Source organism: Glycine soja, chromosome 10, assembly GCF_004193775.1.
Source record: "Glycine soja cultivar W05 chromosome 10, ASM419377v2, whole genome shotgun sequence".
Classification (NCBI taxonomy): Eukaryota; Viridiplantae; Streptophyta; class Magnoliopsida; order Fabales; family Fabaceae; genus Glycine; species Glycine soja.
The window spans coordinates 44,434,017-44,454,760 of NC_041011.1; the positions used below are offsets into that span (position 1 = coordinate 44,434,017).

Below are 20,744 nucleotides of genomic sequence, written 5' to 3' on the forward strand. Positions count from 1 at the left end.
TTAAATATATATTTTGAACCTTTTAGTTCAAGACCTTAAGTCAGATACAAGTCAACATTTCCTACAAAAAGAATATAAAAACCTACAAAGTTATACACTTCACGCATGCCTTATTCTCTAGTCATATTTTTAGTTTGATACTGACTTCTGAATTTTTGCACGTGACATCCGTCCCCTTGCCTTTTAGATCAGGAACAAAGACATCCTAACGTCAAAAGTAGAAATTGGTATAGTAGAGACCAACTTCAAAGCTAGCAATAAGCACACAAAATTACATGAAGGTTGAGTTTAGCAAAAAAACAGGTTAACCTTTCATACTGTAACAAATCATGGTAAAAACTTCCTTTAAAAAATATAAAACTATCATGTAAAAAAAATGTTTGAATTATAACTTATAAGGTTGTATAAAAAAAAAGTATAATAATATAATTTGAGGAGTACAATACTTATTTGGTCCTGAAACAAGATGATAACCATAACCACGATGGGCCATATATGGGAAACGTGCCGAGGATGGTCCCAAATGATTTTCCTCCCAAGAATAAAAGGGAAGGAAATCATCTCATTTATTCACTTCCCAATTCGATAGCAGTAAAACGGTAAAAGATGCCTTTTCCCAAAAAGTCCCGATGAATCCATATCCACACCATTTAATTATTTTATTCATTTAAGTAATGCAATCCAACTAAAGTAAAAAAAAAATCCAAACAAAATAAAATGGTCGGATTATTTTTGGGTTGTTGAGTTTCAAAAGATACAGCAACACAGCACAATCACACCACAAGACAACCTTTTTTTTTTTTCTCTGATTTTTTGAAGAATTAAAATTAAAATTAAAATAAAGAAGATGAAAAATATAAAATCTAAATATCTGGAGGCCACGAAGTGTTAGAATTTCTTGTCATTGAAGGTACCCTTCTTTTGTTGCTTGATCCTCAATCAAAGACCCATCTTTTCCGTTTGGCTTAGGGAACTTCAGCACTGAAGCCCTAATCCCACCGTATCCATCCACCGCAGCACACACCCCCTTTTGCTGCTTCTTCTCTTCCAACATGGGTCGCGAAACTATGTGCCTTCCAACCCCACCAACCACTGCCACCACCACAGTGAACCCAGTGCCGCCACCAGCACCAGCACCACCTACCTCTCTTGCTCCTGGCTTCAGGTTCCACCCAACTGATGAGGAACTCGTTATCTATTACCTCAAGCGCAAGGTTTCTGGCAAAAGCTTCCGATTTGATGCCATATCCGAGGTTGACATATACAGGAGCGAACCCTGGGACCTAGCAGGTCAGTCTCACTATTTCCACTTTATTTCCACCTTTCTCTGCTTAAATTTGAAATCTTTGCTGTCTTATTTCTCTGGGGTGTTTTTTTTTTTGTTGGGTTTTCAAGTGCTTTACCTTAATGGGTTTTCTGGGTTTTTTTTAATGATGTTTTTTGCCTCCTGTGGATGTTTGTGGGTTGAATGTTTGTGTAGATAAGTCAAGGTTGAAGACTAGGGACCAGGAGTGGTATTTTTTCAGTGCACTGGACAAGAAATATGGGAATGGTGGGAGGATGAACAGGGCTACCAGCAAAGGGTACTGGAAAGCCACTGGGAATGATCGACCAGTGAGGCATGACCAAAGGACCGTGGGGCTGAAGAAAACGTTGGTGTTTCATAGTGGCAGAGCTCCTGATGGGAAAAGGACTAACTGGGTCATGCATGAGTACAGGCTTGTTGAAGAGGAGCTTGAGAGGGCTGGGTCTGGATCCTCTCAGCCTCAGGTGAGTGAGATTACAGAATTAATTTTTAGAAATTGAAGCCTGAGATGGACTTAATCCGTATGAATTTGTGCTGTTACCTTGCAACAAATAGGGGGTCTCCTCATTTTCTTGTTGATAAAATAGAGTAGTTTAGCTTAAGTTATTTTACGTGGTTCCCGAATCCCGGCGAACCAAAAATTGTGTATATGACACTTGGATGCAGGTGTTTGAGCTTTGTTCTTTAGTAAATGTTGCAAGAATAGTTTGCTATGTATTGCGATATGGACATTGTTATTATGTTACAAATGGTTAATAATTTTTGTGCATTTCTCTGTTCGATGGAGAAGGATGCGTATGTTTTGTGTAGAGTGTTTCACAAAAATAACATAGGACCCCCAAATGGGCAACGGTATGCGCCCTTCATTGAAGAAGAGTGGGATGACGCATCGGGAATGGTTCCAGGGGCAGACCCTGGGGATAACCGCTCTTTTGCCCACCAACCACATGTTGAAGGCAAAAGTGGTGTTTTATGCGCCGAAGGGAGAAATGGTGCTTTGCAGGTTAGTTCCCTCCAAGTTTTTTGAGTGTATATTCAATATTTGTTATTAATGATTAATTTTGTGGATTCTTCTTGGAATAAGTTTATTGATGCTTTGCATTTAATTTATTTACGATCATTGAATATTCATTAGAAAAAAGTGTTATCAACGGTGGAAGGCCAATGTTCCATCATATAAACACACCATTGTGGCCTATGGCACTGACATAGCTGACATCCCTTCACAAATTGCCTATGGCGGTTGGCAAAAAATCCGCCACTTCATTCCACCATGGCAGCCATTGTAAAAAAAAATGCAACAAAGCTTCCCAAACCATTCTGCCATGGGTTTGGGAAGCTTTGTTGCATTTTTTTTACTCTAGTTATTTTGAGCCTTCCTTATTAAGGAGATCTCTTCATCCTCCAAACACACTGTATTTTCTTCCTTTTAGCCGAAATGATTCTTTTGTTCTTTTTTAAAAACAATAGTAAAATCGATAACGGTCAGTTTCTATTTAATATGTTGATCATATGTCAGTTGTAAATGTGCAATAATAGTGTTCCCCACGCCACATCGGTATTTTGTCCGTTTCTCTTTTCTCCCCGTGGTGGATTCTTTATCCTTCATGTTCCCCTACTTTGTCTATTGTTGTCTTAATGTTTTCTTTTCCTTTTTTCCAAAACTAAAAAATTATATGCTGTAAGTTATATGTTTTTTTGGGGTATTTGTCTTAGTCTCTTATATCAGTTGATTCAATTCAAATAAAAAATATCAATTGATTCAATGGATTTTGCTATTTGTTTTTCAAAAATCCAAGATTTTGAGCATTAAAAATAGATCCATGCACTAATAAAATTTTAGTAGATACTGTTTGGTATGCCAGAATCACTTTCAAGTGACACAATACTTCGTCTCTCTCTGTTCACTTTGCTTTCTTGAATGGGTGATTGCTTTTGAGTGGCACAATTTTTCCTCTTGAATGTTGGATGTTCATTGAGCTTTCTTAAATAGGTGATTGCTTTTGAGTTGCACAATTTTTCATCTTGAATGTTGGATGTTCATTGAGCTTTCTTAAATAGGTGATTGCTTTTACTTACCTTATGTACTTATCTTCAGAGGAATCTTGCAACATGAAAATTCTTGATGCATGTTGTGGAATTGTGGAAACTTTATTTAAGAGTTTGTGTAAGATCATGGGATTCTTTAAACTACCTGTTGGATACCAAAGACAATGGGAGAGAAATGAGCAAGCAATCGTTTTAGGGTGAAGGGCCATTTTAGCTTGAAAAAAAAGGTGAAAATGAAAGATGTTAAATTTGTGGTTACATCCGTAGGAACTAATCTGTTTCACTGGCCTTCCTCTTTACTGTGAAGGTGTGAACCCTTCCAAAGACAAAACCAGATGTGGTTGTCAAGTTTGTCCAAGGCCATTGATTTAGTTGGGCATGGTGTTGCCATCAACACAATGATGAAGATGCTGCTAGTCCAACAACCTTAATCCACAAATTAGCTATAAAAGATGAGTACTAAAGAGACCCATTTTGCCCCATTGGAGTAAATGTCCCAAGACTTATTATAGTGGCAGATATTCAAAGAACAACCTTTCTAGCTCAACCAACAAACCCAACATTGAGAATTTCAGAGTCCAAATTGTGAGTTGGCGACCAAGAGGACCTTACCTTTTCTTTTTTGCATTTTTAGAAAATTCTGTGGTTTCTTTGTGAGGGTGTACCTATGTAGGAGTTAGGTTGGGTAAGGAAAAGTGAACTTTGGGGAAGAATTGTTCCTTGGTAGAATGGAGAAAATCCACAAAAGTTTGGATACTATCCACAGTAAACATTAAGGGTGCCACTCGACTTAGGTGCCATTAAGGTTGAGCTGGTTACGATTTCTTCACTATGTTTGAAAAGAAATCCATCTCCTTTAATAGGGCGTCTTACACTTGCTCTTTGACCATGACTGGTAAGAGTTCGCTTAATGTCTACTAATGTGACTGAGGATATGTAGATACTCGACTTAGGTGCCATTAAGGTTGAGCAATGGGTTGATTTTGGATGATGCCACTGGGTGAAGATTTGCATCTAGTGAAGTTTTTTGCAACAATGATGTGACATAGCAAGTTAAGGGTGAGTTTGGGACCTTTCCACCTAATGAGAAAGTCAGAAAGAAGTAAAGAAGAGGAGAGACGGGGAAAAATGAAATTTCAAAAGTGAAAAATGAACAAAGAGGGAAAAATTAAAGAAATGATGAACAAGTCTGAACACTGATTAATTTTAGATTGTGACTGCATTGTTCTTTCTCTTGTCAAATAAAGTCTAAACACTGCATGTAAAATAAAGCATATGTGAAGTGACTGCACAACCCTACTATCTTGGGTTCTTTCACACACTTTCAGTAGGGTTTGGATACTGAGAAAATTTCACACTCTTCCAAATGTTTGTTCCCAAAATTTACCAGGGAGAAGCAATGTTAATTAGCACTTGTGTGATCAATAGGCTGCCTTCTCAATCTCTCATGTCCTGAATGGCAGTATTTTGATACAACACATGTTGTCCTTCTTTCCTTCCTCTCATATTATAACTAGTCTTCCACCTCATGTGTTTGGTTGTACTTCGTTTGCTTATGTTTACAACCAAAATCGTAGCAAGTTAGACCCTTGGGTTGTCAAGTCTGTTTTTATTGGGTAGCATCAAACAAAAAGGTATACAAGTGTTATCATCCCTAGAGTGCCCATTGAGTAGAATCACCGAGTAGGAAGTGAAAAGGAGAGCTCTGATATAGAGAAGACGTGGTATAAGAGACTGGCAGGGAGAATTATTTGCTTGGCCCATACTAGATCATATACTGCTTATGTGACAAGTGTGGTCACTCAATTCATGCATGATCCACGTGAAGGACATCTACAAACAATAAATAGGATTCTTCAATACTTCATGACAAGTCTGGGGAGAAAAGTTACCCATGGAAGTATACATAAATGTAGACTATGCGATGGAAGATCCACCTTTGGATATTACATGTTCTTGGTTGGAAACTTGGTGACTTGGAGGAGTAAAAAGAAACTGTGGTTGCAATGTCGAGTGCAGAGGTGGAGTTTCAAGCTATGGTTCATAGAATTTGCGAGGTGCAATAGATGAAGATCATATTTGATGACAATGACATCAGGATAAAGTAGGAGAAACCTATAAGGTTATATTGTGATAATAACTTTGCCATCAATATTGAACACAATCTGGAACATAACAAAACCAAACATATAAAAATAGACCAACACTTCATCAAAGAAAAGTTAGAGAGTGGTCTAATAACTACCACACACATCCCTTTGGGGCTTCAATTGGTAGATGTGTTTACCCCGGGGCTTTCCACAGAATGATTTCAAATTCTTACTTGCAAGCTAAGAATGATAGATATCCATTCACTAGCTTGAGGGAGAGTGTTGGCATGGCTATATTTGATTAGATACTATCTGTATCCATTTGAGTAGAATTGTGAGTGTAATTATTGTTATTAGGGGTTTGATTGTGTACAGTTTTAATTTGTGATTTTTTCCTTATTTCCTTGCTTAGGGTAGCCTCATCAGGATTTATATATGTGTACAAATTTTTTACATTTTAATCAAGAGAAACAATTCAGTCATTCCTCTCTTCTCTAATATCAGGTAGGGGTCTTCCATGTCTTTCTAGATTTCATTATACTTCCTTATTTGATTTGATTAGGATTAGGAGTCTAGTACCAATTAATATGGGTGTATGCTCTGCCCGTATCACATCATCTGGTATGATGCTGCTTTATAAAAAAATATGTCTTTGTTATTGCAATGCAACTTCTGTTTTGGTGTATGCCAATTATATCAACCCTTTGTTCTTCAAAATCTTCAACAAGGATCTGAATTTTGATGATCTTGATCTAGAGTTACCGACTGTCTGTTTTAAGTTCCATTCATTGGCTTCACATTTTGTTGTTTTTTAATTGTTGCAGGACACTCAATCTTTCAACAAAGCTCCTTTTGATGTGAACAAGCTTCCTATAGAAACTCAAAATCTTCTAGCTGTGTGCAAGAGGGAAAGCATGGCTGAGTATCCATCACCCGAAAAGGATGATAATAATTGTAAGCACATGGATGACTACCCTTCACCTCAAACAGATAATCCAAAGCCTTTCTCTCAAATATACAAACGAAGGCGGCATAACTTGAACTCCAACAACTCTCATGTTTCTGGAGATTCAATCCGAACCAGCCAGGATCCGTGCTCCTCTACAATAACTACTGCTGCAACTGCACTCCCAACCACTAATGCTGCTGCTGGCACAGCCACCAACACTGCACCGAAAAAACATTTTCTTTCCGCACTGGTGGAGTTTTCGCTGCTAGAGTCCCTTGAATCAAAGGACAGCCTTGCTTCAATTAAGACACCGGATTTTGACGTGGAAAATCTTGAGTCATCCATGCCTCCAAGCTGCGCAAAGTTCATCAAGGAAATGAAGAGTGAGATGCAGAAGCTTTCAGTTGAAAAGGAGACGATGAGGTTTGAGATGATGAGCACACAAGCAATGATTAACATTCTCCAGTCTCGCGTCGACGTTCTCAGCAAAGAAAATGAGGATTTGAAGAGGATGGTGGCCCAAAATCCTTAGGAATCGGCAATGCCAATCCCTTGTATCAGTGTAAGTTAGTTAAAACTGAGTAATGAAGCTCGGTCTTCCGGATATTTTCTTATTTTTCTGAGTAAGAATTGTAGTTCGTTTCTTTGGCTAAACTTGTCAAGTTATCATTTAAAACTTGTCATCGTGTATCATATGACTTTCAGTTTCCCAGTGTTGTGAAAATGGCCATGTTAGTTCTTGCTTCTCTGAATGAATAGATTAGCATCTCAATTTGATAGCTGAAAATAGGAAAATTGATGGTTCTTTTATGACGTTCGTTAGGAAAAATATTAATGAATTTTAAATATTTTTTTAACCCCTTTTATTTACAAAATTATAATGAAAATGAAGATTTTTATTATTTTTATATTAAGAGAATGTCTATGAAAAAGCTTATTATTTGTTTTTTATTTAAAATTTTTTTGAAATTTTTTTTTGACATTGACCAGGATAATCTTTGTTCCTAAGTATGGTTCTATGCAATGAGACAATTGGAGTTACGTTTTTTTTTTGTAAAAAAATATTTGTATGTTGATATTTTTTAATTTTAAATATTTAATCTTTTATTTAAAGGCTCTCATGATGAGGGTTAGGTCAATGATAAAACAATTAGACTTTATGTTTTTATTTAGTTTTTTTATATCATTAATATAGAGTATCTATTAATTTTATTGATAATTAATTTTTGTTGAAAAATTTGACTTATCACTTTTAGTGTAGTCTGTCTTTTCAATCATGTTATTCATAAGACTCGAATTTAAAATTTTACTGAAGATCGATTCTATGATCATCGGATTAATAATTTGTTGGTAACCACAAGCTTTAAGTCTACCAACAAAAAAAAATATTTGCTTTTAATTTTTATAAAGTAAAAATAAAAGGTCCAATATATTTTTTTTTTAAAATTTAAAATAAGTCTCATTTGCCAGTCCTGCCCATGAAATATATCAAAATAAGTAGCTATCATTGATTTTGTATGGCTTTCGTAGCAACTAAATCAGAATTGCATCAAGGTGGCTATTATTGAACCTTTGTTTTAATTATATAAACACTGCATTTTAATAGCTAAAATATTTTATTATTAAGATTTTTAGGACTATTAAATTACTACAACATATGTTCCAAATTTTTTAAGAATTTAGAATTTAGATTTTTAAGAATTTAGATAGTGTTGCAGTTAATCGACCTTTTATTTATTTTGAGGTTTCATTTATGCATAATTTAGTAGAGTAGAATGGAATGAAATAAAATAAATATTTGAATTATAATAATGTGCTGGTACAATGTATGGGGGATTCATTGAATTATTTTAAAATTTTTTTTCTTTTCATTCCTTCCTCCTCTAAGAAAATGACCATTAATTATCATTTCATATAATTATAAAAACTAGATCCTGATTGTATTTTGGTGCAGTATTATTTATTTTTTTTGGATACAAGGATCCTGATTATATATTTTTTTTCATATAAGAACTTCACTCTAATTGTTCTAATTATTTTATCATACGTTCTGAAATATAAAGTTTACCATAATCTTTATAATTATTTTATAAATAGGGAACATTCTTAATTAAAGTATTATTGAATTTTTATTATGGTGATTCAGATTTTTTTTATTCTTTTTAATTTCTTTTGGTAATTTCTGCACACATACAACATATATGGTAACAAAAGCGTATTCAATTTAGCATTTAATATTATAAAATACTATTAAATAAATAAAATAAAATGAAAAGAAAATGTTTATTATACACTCGTATTGCTTTCACGTCATACACAGCCTGTAAATCATTGAATATTCATCAATCCAATATCTAAGTTGATGATTTATTCTTGTATTTACTAAGCATAATAACAAAATATATGAAAGCAACTATCCAGGACTGAGGGCATGGAGAAGATGAAACAAAATAGAGAAGACACACGGCGAGGGGCATATGACAAACATTAACCAAATAAAGGAGACCTAACCTCACACAGTGAATAAACGAATAAAACTAAATCATCATGCATGCATGCATGTGAAATGAAAGAAACAAAGAAGTAATAGAAAAAGGTAAAGTGAGAGCGAGGGACCAAACTCAAGGTGGAGGCGCCGTTCTGTTCTGGGGTAATGGCTCTTTGATGGTAGCTTGTTGGGTTGGTTAATTATGTTCTTGCTGGAAGAAGAATAATGAGATCGAGTGTGTTATGAGTTTTGAAAATAGCTAGTGAGAGTGCTACATATATGGCTGAGTGAAAGGAAGAATAATGACTAGTGTTCTCTCTTCTGTGCTCTCTGAGTCGATTCCCCAAAATGTGTTACCTCTGTGAGTGGTTTCTTTACGTGTTTGTGAAATACTAATGTCCCTGCCTCAGTGGTGCTGTTTGTGAGAAAATAGACAGAGAAACCACGTAAAATAGACAGAGAAACCACGTATCGTACGTGCAGATATATAGGTATATATATGTCTGGGTGAGAGAAGATAGTGTGCTAGCTAGAGACTACGTGAAAAAGAATATATAAAAGATTAGCGTATGTATTGACTATTGATCATATAAAAACAAAATTGGTTCTTGTACAACCAACAACCTAGCTATCTATTCAACACTTAAGAAAGAAAGTGATAAAAAAATAAATATTGCTATATAACAGGTGACTTGATGCAATAGAAAATAAAGTATATTAGAAAAATGTATATATATATATAGAAATTAAAGTATCAAAATATCGTTACTTGATAAAAAAAACTGAAATGAAAGATCCCTCGCCTCCATGACCCCTTTACCTTGCTTCTAGTTAATTTTGTATCAGTGAAAGAAAAAAAAAAAGGAAGAGGTGGCAATGTGGCACGTAGAGGCAGGATAAGGTGCAGTGTTGGGCAAGAAAAGGAAAAGATGGGGAGACACTAGAAAGATCATTTTCCCTCTAATCCAAAATAGCATGCACCATCTTGCAACATTGCAACATTCCTCTTTCTTTCTTTCTTTTCTTTTTGTTGAAAAACATTGTTCTTTGAACTTCTACTGTTTTTTTTTTTTTTTTTTTTTTTTGCGTTTTCTTTTTCATTATTTAACATTTCAGGATTTTTCTCAAACAAAAAAAAGGTAAAATTCATTTGTGATTTTAACAACGTTTTTTAAAAGGACAATTTTAAGCGATGAATAAAATAAATAAAAGCGAGATTTTAAAATATATTCTTTATACACACAAAAGGAGAAGATCAATATCTTAAAATAAATAAATAATAAAAAACTTAGTCAAAATTGAGTGTTCCCAATATCATTTTTGTATTAAAATTATTCTTTATCTCGTTCTCTAATATGAAACTCTATTGCATATAAATTTTATAAATATTTCAAAAATATATTTTTTATATCAGTTAGAAAAGAAACAACACAAAACTAAGGCGTAAGCCCACAAGAAGCCAATTACCAAAATAACTTGGAAGCAGTAAGTTTGCAACAAGTAAATTACAGCTGTAATACTTTTAAGCTAGGTTTCTTAAAATTACATGTAATATTTTTTTTACACGATTAAACTCTTTAATTATTTTAACAATGTTATATTGATACTTCTTATATATTACATTAATCTCTCTTATTTCTTTTTTCAAATCATTATATTTTATATCCCAAAGAAGGTTTCAATAATGATAAAAAAATGTTTATGTGCAATTTGAAAAAATATCAAGAGTTTTGTTGGAATTTACTCTAATACTAGTACAAAATATAGAAAATTACTTGAGCACGTACGGGTTTTCAGGTTAAAAAATGGGATTAATACGGTCAGATGCTGGTTTAATTATTTTGTTCACCCGACCAATAAATATTTTTTTTTTTATAAATAAATATTAATAGTTAGTTTTTATTAACCAATTAAAACCCTAACCATAATAACATTTTGAATCCTCTTCCTCTTCTATTTTGGCCTTTACCCTTCTTGGTTGAGTCATGAACAACAAGGACAGTTCATATCTCTTCTTTTTTCCAGAAATAATTTAAGATGACCGTTGTTTGCCTTTGCCATAACCTGTTGACTAATCGAACTGGGGATAAGCTTTTTAATTTACCTACCCTCTTCATTATCAAAAAGTTTTAACCGTTATTGTTTGGTTCACACAAGTTTCTGTATTTTTTTTCTTAAGTATTTGATTACGACTAAAATATTACTAAAGGTTGTATCTTTCGGAGCTTATAACCAAGGAAAACTGGAAAAACAGATTCTTAAATTTCAATAATCAAACACGATATATTATTCTGATTCTGCATGTTTCGTCAGTATTTTTGGGACTTGGTTGGGGTGAAGGGCAACACCAGGACACTGGCCATGGAGCTTCAGGTACTGATTTTGTACTTTCATAAAGTAGAATTATTTTATCTTTGCTATATTATTATTGTTGTTGTTTTCAGGCCCTTGTTGATCATGTTCATTAACAATAACCACTTTAAGCTAAGGTTTCAAATATATTAAGTGAAAGTATGGTGAACGCATGGAGAAAAGGGCAAGATTTCCCCTGTTATCTCTTCCTTTCGATCTATGCATCATGAAACACCATGGTAATTTACCTTTCATTCCTTGTATACTGTTTTACTCTCTCATATTTATCCCCATAATATATATTGTCAAAACATAAAGTGCTTAATGTTGTGTGTTTATGATATAGGAGTGCTAAATGTTGATTTTATCATAAGCTTCTTGTTATAATCTGTGTCTAGAGAACGTAATAAAAACCAATTTAACAAAAGAATAATTGTGGCACTCTTTTACTCTGTTGTATTGTTATTGTATGCAGTGATTGCAAATCCTGATATGATGTTTTAGATCATGAAGTGGCCATGCAGCACATCCACTCACCAAGATTAAGGTTTTTTCTACCTCTTTTTCCTTTTCTTCTCTAAAGGCATCAGCTGCATCTGGGTTTGATTTGATGATATCCAACCAACGCTTATTGCTTTCATAAGCTGGAACGGAATACATGAGAAAGATGATGGATAATCGTGAATTGGTTAAATTTATTAAAAAGGAATATTGTACTTTTTAATCCTGAAATTGACGTTGCTTGTTTGTGAAGTTTTTATGGAGGTTGGATCTTTGGATTTCAATGAGGCCCTTCAATGATGATTTTTCATCATGGGATTGTAGCGGAAAGAGAAGGGGAGAGTGAAAGAATAAAAGAGGGAGAGAAGTGCAACTTTGAAGTAAGTCTCATAAGACTTTCATTCATCAAAATTACGTTACATATGTTTCTATTTATAGCCTAGGTAGTTTCTTTGAGAAATTTCGTTAAGAAATTAGAGCTTAACTACACATCTCTAATAACTAAACTCATCTCCTTGAGAAGCTTTCTTGAAAAACTTTCTTGAAAATTTTTTTAGAGAAGTTAGAGCTTAACTACATACACCTCTCTAATAACTAAACTTAACTCCTTGAGATGAGACGTTAGAGCTTAGCTACACACCCCTATAATAGCTAAGTTCACCTCATCAAAAAATACAAAAAAAGTTTTTGGTACAAAGATTACTCAAAATGTCCTGAAATACAAGACTAAAACCCTATACTACTAGAATGACCAAAATACAAGGCCCAAAAGAAAAAAAAACCTATTTTAATATTTACAAAGAAGAGTGGACCCAACCTTGACCCATGGGTTCAGAAATCTATCACGAGGTTTATGAGAATCCTAAGGTCTTCTTTAGTAGCTATATTCCAATTCTCTTAGATTCTTCTATCTAATACCCTCGGGGGTAGGGTTGCATAAAAAATTTTAGTTGCTTTTATACAAGTGGAGGTTATTTATTGTGAAGATGTTCTTACAAGATTCAAAGAGATAGTGATACCTCAGGTTCTAGAGAACATTCAAGTAGGAGAAAGGGAACTAATCAATCAGATTTTTACATACTTGGAGGAGATGAAAAATAGAGAAGGCTTCCGTGACTTTTTGAGGTAATTAATTTATGTTAAATTTTTTAGAGGTAATAATTAATTACATACGCGCAGGAAATTTGAAGACATGGGTTGAAAGTTTTAGTGGTGGAAATTCCAAAATGTTGATAATGATATCCCCTAAAGCATGCTTGAATTGGACATTGGAAGCTATTTTGCTGAGAACAATATTTTTTGTCACCTAATTAACCAATTTCTACTTGAAGTCCTGACTTTAATTTTTGTTGGACAAACTCCAAGCTTGAAATTAGTAACATTATGGACATCTGAGCCAAAATAAAAATAAAAAATCCAGAATCTGTTGAAAATGATACTATCCCTATAAGCATCCTTGAATGAAGCTATTTGTTGAGAACGAATCTGTTGATAAATACTACATCCACATAAGAATTCTTGAATTGGACATTTGAAGCTATTTTGGCTAATAATTCTTTTTAGTCAACTAATTGACCGTGTTAAGAATTAAAGAAGTCCTGGCTAATAATTCTTTAAAAATGTGTGCTTCACATATGCAGAAGTGTGACAATTTTCATGATTTTAGTGTGATAAATTACATGTATTTTTCAATGGAGTAAATGTTTGATATACCAGAATGTAATTTATAATGGAACTTTTTCTAATAAGATCTATAGTAAATGAAAATGTAATTTATAAACGAGCAAATGCATTTAGAAACTAAATCTTATTCTAAATATATTGTTTAATCTAAAATTTATAATGATTTGAAAAGTTAAAATTTAAGAGAAATAACTTCATTTGTCCTCTTTAATATGCTGTGTTTGACAAATATTTTGCCAGGAATGTAGTTACAAGTTCATAATTTTATTAATTTTTTTAGAAATGAGTTTAGATTAGGAAAAGAATAATGATTTTATTACTTTAATTGGTAAAACTATTTTAACAGAATAAGTGAGAATACATTACTTAATCTAAAATCCATGCTAATTTTTTTAAAAAAAAATGAGTTTTAAGAATAATAAAATCATAAATTTTTACAAACGGTGAGTGTTTCATATTAGTTTTTTCTAACTATTTTGAATGAATTTAAGATATTTCTTATTCAAAAGTTAAAGAAAAGTCTTTTAACATATTAAAATTCATTTAATAAACTGACATTTTTTAATATATGTTTTTCATACACAAGACTTAGGGATTGAGTTCCTAATCTTGTATTGCTTATTCCTTAATTTTTTTTTATAGGAATTATAGGTATCTTTCACGATTTTTGTTAAGTATTCATGATTTTTTTTAATTGTGTGCTTTTAGACAAAAAAAAAAGTGAACATATCAAGAAAATTTATGATTTTTATTACTTGATCGAAGTGATGGGATTGTTTTAACATATTAAGTGAGAATATATCATTAAGTTTAAAATCTATCATAATTTAACAAATAAATCTGTTGACTCTTCCTAAGAATGTGTTTTGACGCGTCAAAAAAGCATTTTTTTTATTCTATTATTTTAATGTATGGATTTTACAATGTTCATTGAATGAGTCGCTATTTATTAAAAGAGTAAACGAGAATGTAATTTATATTATTTGAATTTGTATGTGTATACAAAATTTAACATTATTTAGATATGAAAATCTTGTTATAAGAGAAGCCATATGTATTTCTCATTGCTTAGATGCTACAAGTTTCTCCCACAATTTTCATTACAAACAAAATCATGATTTTCTTAATATTGTTCATAAAAAAAAGTTAAGGTTTCAAGAAAATTCATGATTTGTATTACTTGAATTGACAATATTGCTTAAACATAAGTGAGAATACACTGTTAAGTAAAAAAAAAATGCATTTTAACTTTGTTTTTCCCCCGCAAAAATGACAAACACAAAATAAAGAAACGCGCGCATTTTTTACTCATGAAGCATAGATTCTTAAGAAAACTAATTAGATTTAGTTATTAAATTATGATAGATTTTAGAATTAATGATGTATTCTCACTTAACATGATAAAAAAATATTATCAATTAAAGTAATAAAAAACATGAATTTTCTTGAAATCTTAATCTCCCCCCACACAAAAATGAATAAGAAAATTATGAATGCGTAATAAAAATCGTGAAAGATACATGTAATTACTATAAAAAGGATTAAGCAATCAGCAATACATCTTGTCTCTCTTATAATGAGATTTTAAGATCTAAATATTTACAAAGATGTGTGAAATGTGCATCCAATACAGAAGAGATAAAATATTTAGATATTTGAATACACAAATTTATTAAGGACGTTTAACCATCATTATTTACATTTTAATTAATAAAAAATTAAAAATTAGAATTTTAAAATAGTGGGCTTCAAACCGCCAGTATGATATTTTAGTTTATTTTATTTTATTTTTAATTTAAAAATATAATTATCAATATAAATAAATTTTTTCATGAAAATTTAATATTAATAATGCAATAGATAAAATATTAAAAATTGACATGATGAAAAAAATATAATGCATTATTAATAATTTTTACGTTTATCAACAGCTTATTATATTTTTTAAATTTTATTTAAAATATTTTATTTTATTTTATTATTAACATTTTAAATTTTTTTTATTGTCATATTATTTTATATTCACTATATTACAAAATAAAAAATAAAAAAATATATAAATCTTAATTACAATTTAATATTTTTATAAACTTAAAATATCAATAAAAATGTTATTATATTGATATCTTCTTTCTTAGATAATCATTTTACACATTTTTCTTTTACAAGTAAAAAAATATTATTATTTTAATTATATGGATATTTTATATTCTTAACTGTATATTCTAGTCTTCTGTAAAATAAATTTATATTCTAGTCAGTCAATTCTTCTTTTTGTCTCTAAATTATTTTTGTATAACTTTTATGAAAAAATATCAATACTCAATAGTTAAAAATAGTTTTATATTATAATCTAAACTTTAAAAATAATTTCTAAATTAGAAAAAATGTATTCATTATAATTAATTAGGTGAAAATACTAATAATTAATGAAATAATATTTTTGGACAGATACATTTTTAATAATAAAAATAATTAAATAGAAAAAACACTAAATATTTCCTAGATCACTGTAGTGAAAAAACTAGTCTAAAAATTTTCCTTTACAGGTGAGCACGATGTAGTGCACATTCCACCACGCCAGCCTCCTCACGCGCTCAGCACGTGCTGGCTATAGAATCCCACACCACAGTTCTTTCTTGGCACATTCCAACCACCTAGAACCTTCTTCCACACTCTCCCATTCCCAATTCTCTCTTCCTTCCTTCTCCACATCATTTCAAAAACACAAAAAACCCTAACCCCCAATTCATCTCTCTTGAATCGAATCGATGGCACGCATGGGTCCAGGGTTCCGATTCCACCCCACCGACGAAGAGCTGGTGGTGTTCTACCTCAAGCGCAAGATGACCGGAAACCTCTCCCGCTACGACCACATCGCCGTCGTTGACGTCTACAAGCTCGAGCCCTGGGACCTTCCCTGTTAGCCCACACACAACTCTCAATTTGATTCTTTACCATAGATAGGGTTTTGAAGAGAATTTTCAAAGTGCTTGTTTAATTTGTTTCGGTGTTTCAGCTCTGTCGAAGCTGAAGACGAAGGACTTGGAGTGGTACTTCTTCAGCGCGCTGGATCGCAAGTACGGAAACGGCTCCAGGACCAACCGCGCCACCGAGAGGGGCTACTGGAAGACCACCGGGAAAGACCGTCCCGTCACCCACGGCGACCGCACCGTTGGAATGAAGAAGACGCTTGTTTACCACAGCGGCCGTGCCCCACAGGGCCGTCGCACCAACTGGGTCATGCACGAGTATAAGATGCTCGACGATGAATTGGCACGTTCCGGCACAGTGCTGGTACTTCTTTCTATTTCTATCTATCTCTTTCTTTATTTGTGCTTGATTTGGTGTTATGTTGAATGTTGATACTGATTACTGACACTTTGTTTGGGGGGAGAAGGATGTGTTTGTTGTGTGTAGGATTTTCGAGAAGAGTGGTTCTGGGCCGAAGAATGGGGCAAAGTATGGTGCTCCCTTGGATGAGAAGGAGTGGGATGTTGAGGACGAGGATGAAGAGGATGAGCAGAAGGAGGTGGCTCCCTTGCTCGTTCCTTATAATGCGGTGGCTCCTCCTCCTCCCTTGTCGGCGGTTGCTGATAATGTGGTGGCTCATCCTCCTTTGCTGGCGGCGACTGCTGATAATAATTATCTGGTGGCTCCTCCTCCTCCTCCCTTGCAGGCTATTGTTGATGGGGCCTATGTTTCAACCGACGACCTTGACATGGTGTGTATTCATTCTTTTGTATTGTATTCCCAAATGATAGCGTATCAGTAAATAGTCTATTTTGGGCTTGGAATCTTCCTTTTTTGTTTTTTAAACGAACGGATTAACTTAACGTTTCGGTGTGCAGGTTGGGCGAGTTCTTGAGTTTCTTTTATTTTTCCTCTTTCAAATAGTTGCACGTATGGATGTTTATGCTATTGTTTTTATGCTTCGTTATGTTTTTACCTTGTCGTGTGCAGGTGTTTTATATTTCAGTATTGTGGATTGCTATTAGCTCTAGTGTTGTTTATGTTGTCGTTTACGTAGTGGTGTTTTGGGAGAGATCTTCCTCGCAATTTCTACTTTTTCTAAGTTGGTATGTAATAGATGCATTTCAGTACAGTTTTTCCTTTCCTCGGAAGATGTTGAAAACATATTAGGGAAGTGTTGAGTGTGAATTACTGACTTGACTGTTGAGCGAGCATTTTGTGCATGCAGATTTATTTATGTATTTGTCATCATTCATGAGATATGTAGTCCTGGCACTGGTTTTGTCAATGTTGACAAATACATAGATAAATAAACAACGCTAGATATTTCTTGTCCTGAAAATGACTGGCCTCTTGATATATGTCTCCTACTTTTATTTATTTATTTATGATTTCTTCTTCAAACATCCAACATGTCTGCTGTTGCTTTTTTTTTTAATTAGCCCTGTGGGTTGTTTTCTCTGAATGGCCTGGCATTCTCTAACTATAATACGTCTTCAATATGCAGGAACTTGATTGGAGTGGTATAATTGACAGTGATACTTTGCCATCATTGAACTTTCATTACGGGGAGTGTAGTAGCCATGCTGAGTATTCCAAAGTATTCATCAAGGATCAGGAGCCATTGGCAGACACTTTTGAAATTTCTTGTCCTGAAAATGTCTGGCCTCTTGATATGACTGGGCAACATGGCGTGGGTACAAATTCAGGGGAAGATGGAGACAGTGGTGAGCTGAGCAATATTGGCAATTTTGATCTTTCATCGAATAATATGAATCTGGATCTTTACTGGGATGCCAACGAGAATCTTCCGATGGATGATGATGGATTTTTGGAATACAATGATATTGCAATTGGGAATGGGGATAATCCTACCGAGGCTGATCTTTCTGCAAATGCCATGCTAGATGAGTATGCTGCACTCGCTGATGATGATATTTACAAGTATATATCTTTTGATTCTCCTCAGATTCAAGAGAGTGAAAACTTTATTCCCAACCAAGGATCACCTTTCACCCAGCAGGTTATGTTGGACTCTAAATTTAGTGTTATTTGCCTTGTAGATTTGTATTATAGCTGTATATTGAACATTTTGGGTCATTGACAGAATGTGGAGGGAGAAACCGCTGATAGAGCTGTGGTTAGTAATGAGGGTTCTTCAGTGCAGAATACACAGGAGGCAATGCTTGCATCAGGTAAGACTGCTGTTCACTTTACATCCTTGTTTCTCAAGGTATTCTTTTGATGTGTGTACTGCTGTGTGCAATGTAGCTTGTAAACTAGTATGCTATTCGTTCTGACTTTTATATTGTTCTCAATTATTTTTAACCAATGTGGGGGAATTTTTTCTTTATTTGGCAGGAAGTACAAATCCACTTGTTAAGCAGGCATATGGATGGTTAGCCAGCATACCTGCTGCGCCTGCACATGCTATGGAGTTTCCTGCTAAGGAGATTGCTCTTGGACTTCATCCTGTGGCTCAATCTTCCCATCCAGCTCATATAACTACTACAGGTATGATCAGCATAACAGACATTACTTTTAGAGACAATGCAATGGATTGGACTATGGGCAAAAATGGAGGGTTTAGCACTGTCATATCCACTGGGTTTTCGCAATCCGATGTTAATTCGGCTGCTTTGATGCCTGTTTCTGGCAAGACTGCATTTGTGCTGTCACATGGCTGGATTTTCCTGACTGGTTTCTCAGTTCTTATTCTTTCACTGAGTTGCAAGATCGGAAGCATCATGTATACTGGTAAATGACTACCTGTGGTTGGCGGCTACTAGAGAATAAGCAGCAGTCAGTTAAGTATAATTTAGTGTTTGGTGGTACTCATTGAATGACTAGGATCCCGTGACTTTGTAGATTTTTTATATGGTACCTTGGTCAAACTGATCTATACATTCTTCATCGTAACTTATACAACATTTTTAGAGTGCCTACAGATAGAGTAATAGTAATACTGTCTTCGATAAGATTCGTAATATATATTATTAGCTCATACTTTCAATAGTAATACTAGATGCAAGGTTCTGACTGATAGAGGCTGTCCATTATTTATTACTTATTAGGTTCCATATGTAATTTGATTCACTTGGTAAGAACAAATCATCGGGTTTTTGTCTTGAATGTATAGTCTTAGTTGGAGTGGCTTCTCTCGTTAACAGTTAATTGTGTTTATATCTTTTCTTGTTAGACATTAGTGGATTGGGGGGGGGGGGGGTATTTCACGTTGATGATGAGGGGTATAAATTTGAAACATCATCTTTTTTTTGCCCCTCCTTTTTTAAATAACACTGGAACACCATTGTTATGTTAAAATGTAACATGTCTAATTTTACAAATGAAACACATTGTTCCAATAGACACAACTCAACCCAAATCATTAAGTGTTATTTAGTATTTGGGTTTGTTGGGCCAATGTGTATATTAGTGGATTAAACCTTGAACTTGACCCCATTTCGGAACAAAGTCTATCTTTATTTTATGGGCATTAAATAAGTGGGGCTTTATCAAAATTTGTGAATAATAATGTTAGGCTATTGCATCCTGCATCTCCATTATTGCATCCTGCATTTTCTATTACATTTCGAGAATTTTTTTTTGGAATGTAAATTTGCTCTGATGCAACAGTGAGAGCACAAAATATAAATCTCGTAAATGTAATAAAAATTTACACGAAAAAATTTGTTTAGGAGCGGGAGAAGCTGTTGAAATTCATTAAGTGATGTAAAGTATTTGACCGTGAATGAATCCATGATGATGGAAGCTTTATTCTATTTTATTTTAGAATTACTTGGGTTTGATTAGTTGCATAAAAGTCTTAAATTCATATAGTTAATCATAGGAAATTTTTTAAAAGATGGGCATGACCGCAAGATTCGTAGGTTGAAAATTTTGAAGGATTTTGCTGCAAGTGAAATGCTTTCAAAACGGAGAAATTTTGATTTTTGATTTTATATTATTTTAGGTGAAATATAATGTTTAATTAGTGGGCTTTTAGTGGGGAAAAGCTTTTGTTTTTGTCCAACTTATAGGAATTGTGTGCGGGAAATATTTAGATTCTTTTGAAACAATAGATTTAGAAATTTTATGTAGGGAAAAAGTGATGAAAACTTTATTATAATATTAAAATTTAAAAGCAAAAGTCTAAAGTCTATAGGGATTTTGTTTATTAAAATGATTATTTTTTTATCAGTTTTTATTAGAATTATATTTGGCTCGACTTACATGGGAAAATTATAAGATAATGTATAAGTTGATTTTTTTTAAAAATTAACTATTTTATATTATATTATATTATTTTCCTATAAATATTACATATCGGCGCCGGTTCGGGGCATCATGATA

At 33.3% G+C, this 20,744-nt stretch overlaps 2 protein-coding genes across 2 annotated transcripts; both read left to right on the plus strand.

The window, feature by feature from the left end:
* The first annotated feature begins 877 nt into the window (after positions 1–877).
* Positions 878–7,146, plus strand: LOC114372125 (NAC domain containing protein 50-like). The gene is made up of 4 exons (XM_028329541.1): positions 878–1,290; positions 1,481–1,770; positions 2,097–2,309; positions 6,270–7,146. Exons 1-4 carry the CDS (start codon positions 1,053–1,055, stop codon positions 6,924–6,926), a joined length of 1,398 nt encoding a protein of 465 aa, XP_028185342.1. The 5' UTR covers positions 878–1,052; the 3' UTR covers positions 6,927–7,146.
* Positions 7,147–16,042: 8,896 nt separating this feature from the next.
* On the plus strand, positions 16,043–19,558 carry LOC114371011 (NAC domain-containing protein 53). Its single transcript, XM_028328412.1, has 6 exons — positions 16,043–16,340; positions 16,438–16,715; positions 16,819–17,142; positions 17,899–18,414; positions 18,499–18,586; positions 18,753–19,558. Exons 1-6 carry the CDS (start codon positions 16,190–16,192, stop codon positions 19,154–19,156), a joined length of 1,761 nt encoding a protein of 586 aa, XP_028184213.1. The 5' UTR covers positions 16,043–16,189; the 3' UTR covers positions 19,157–19,558.
* Positions 19,559–20,744: the final 1,186 nt, after the last annotated feature.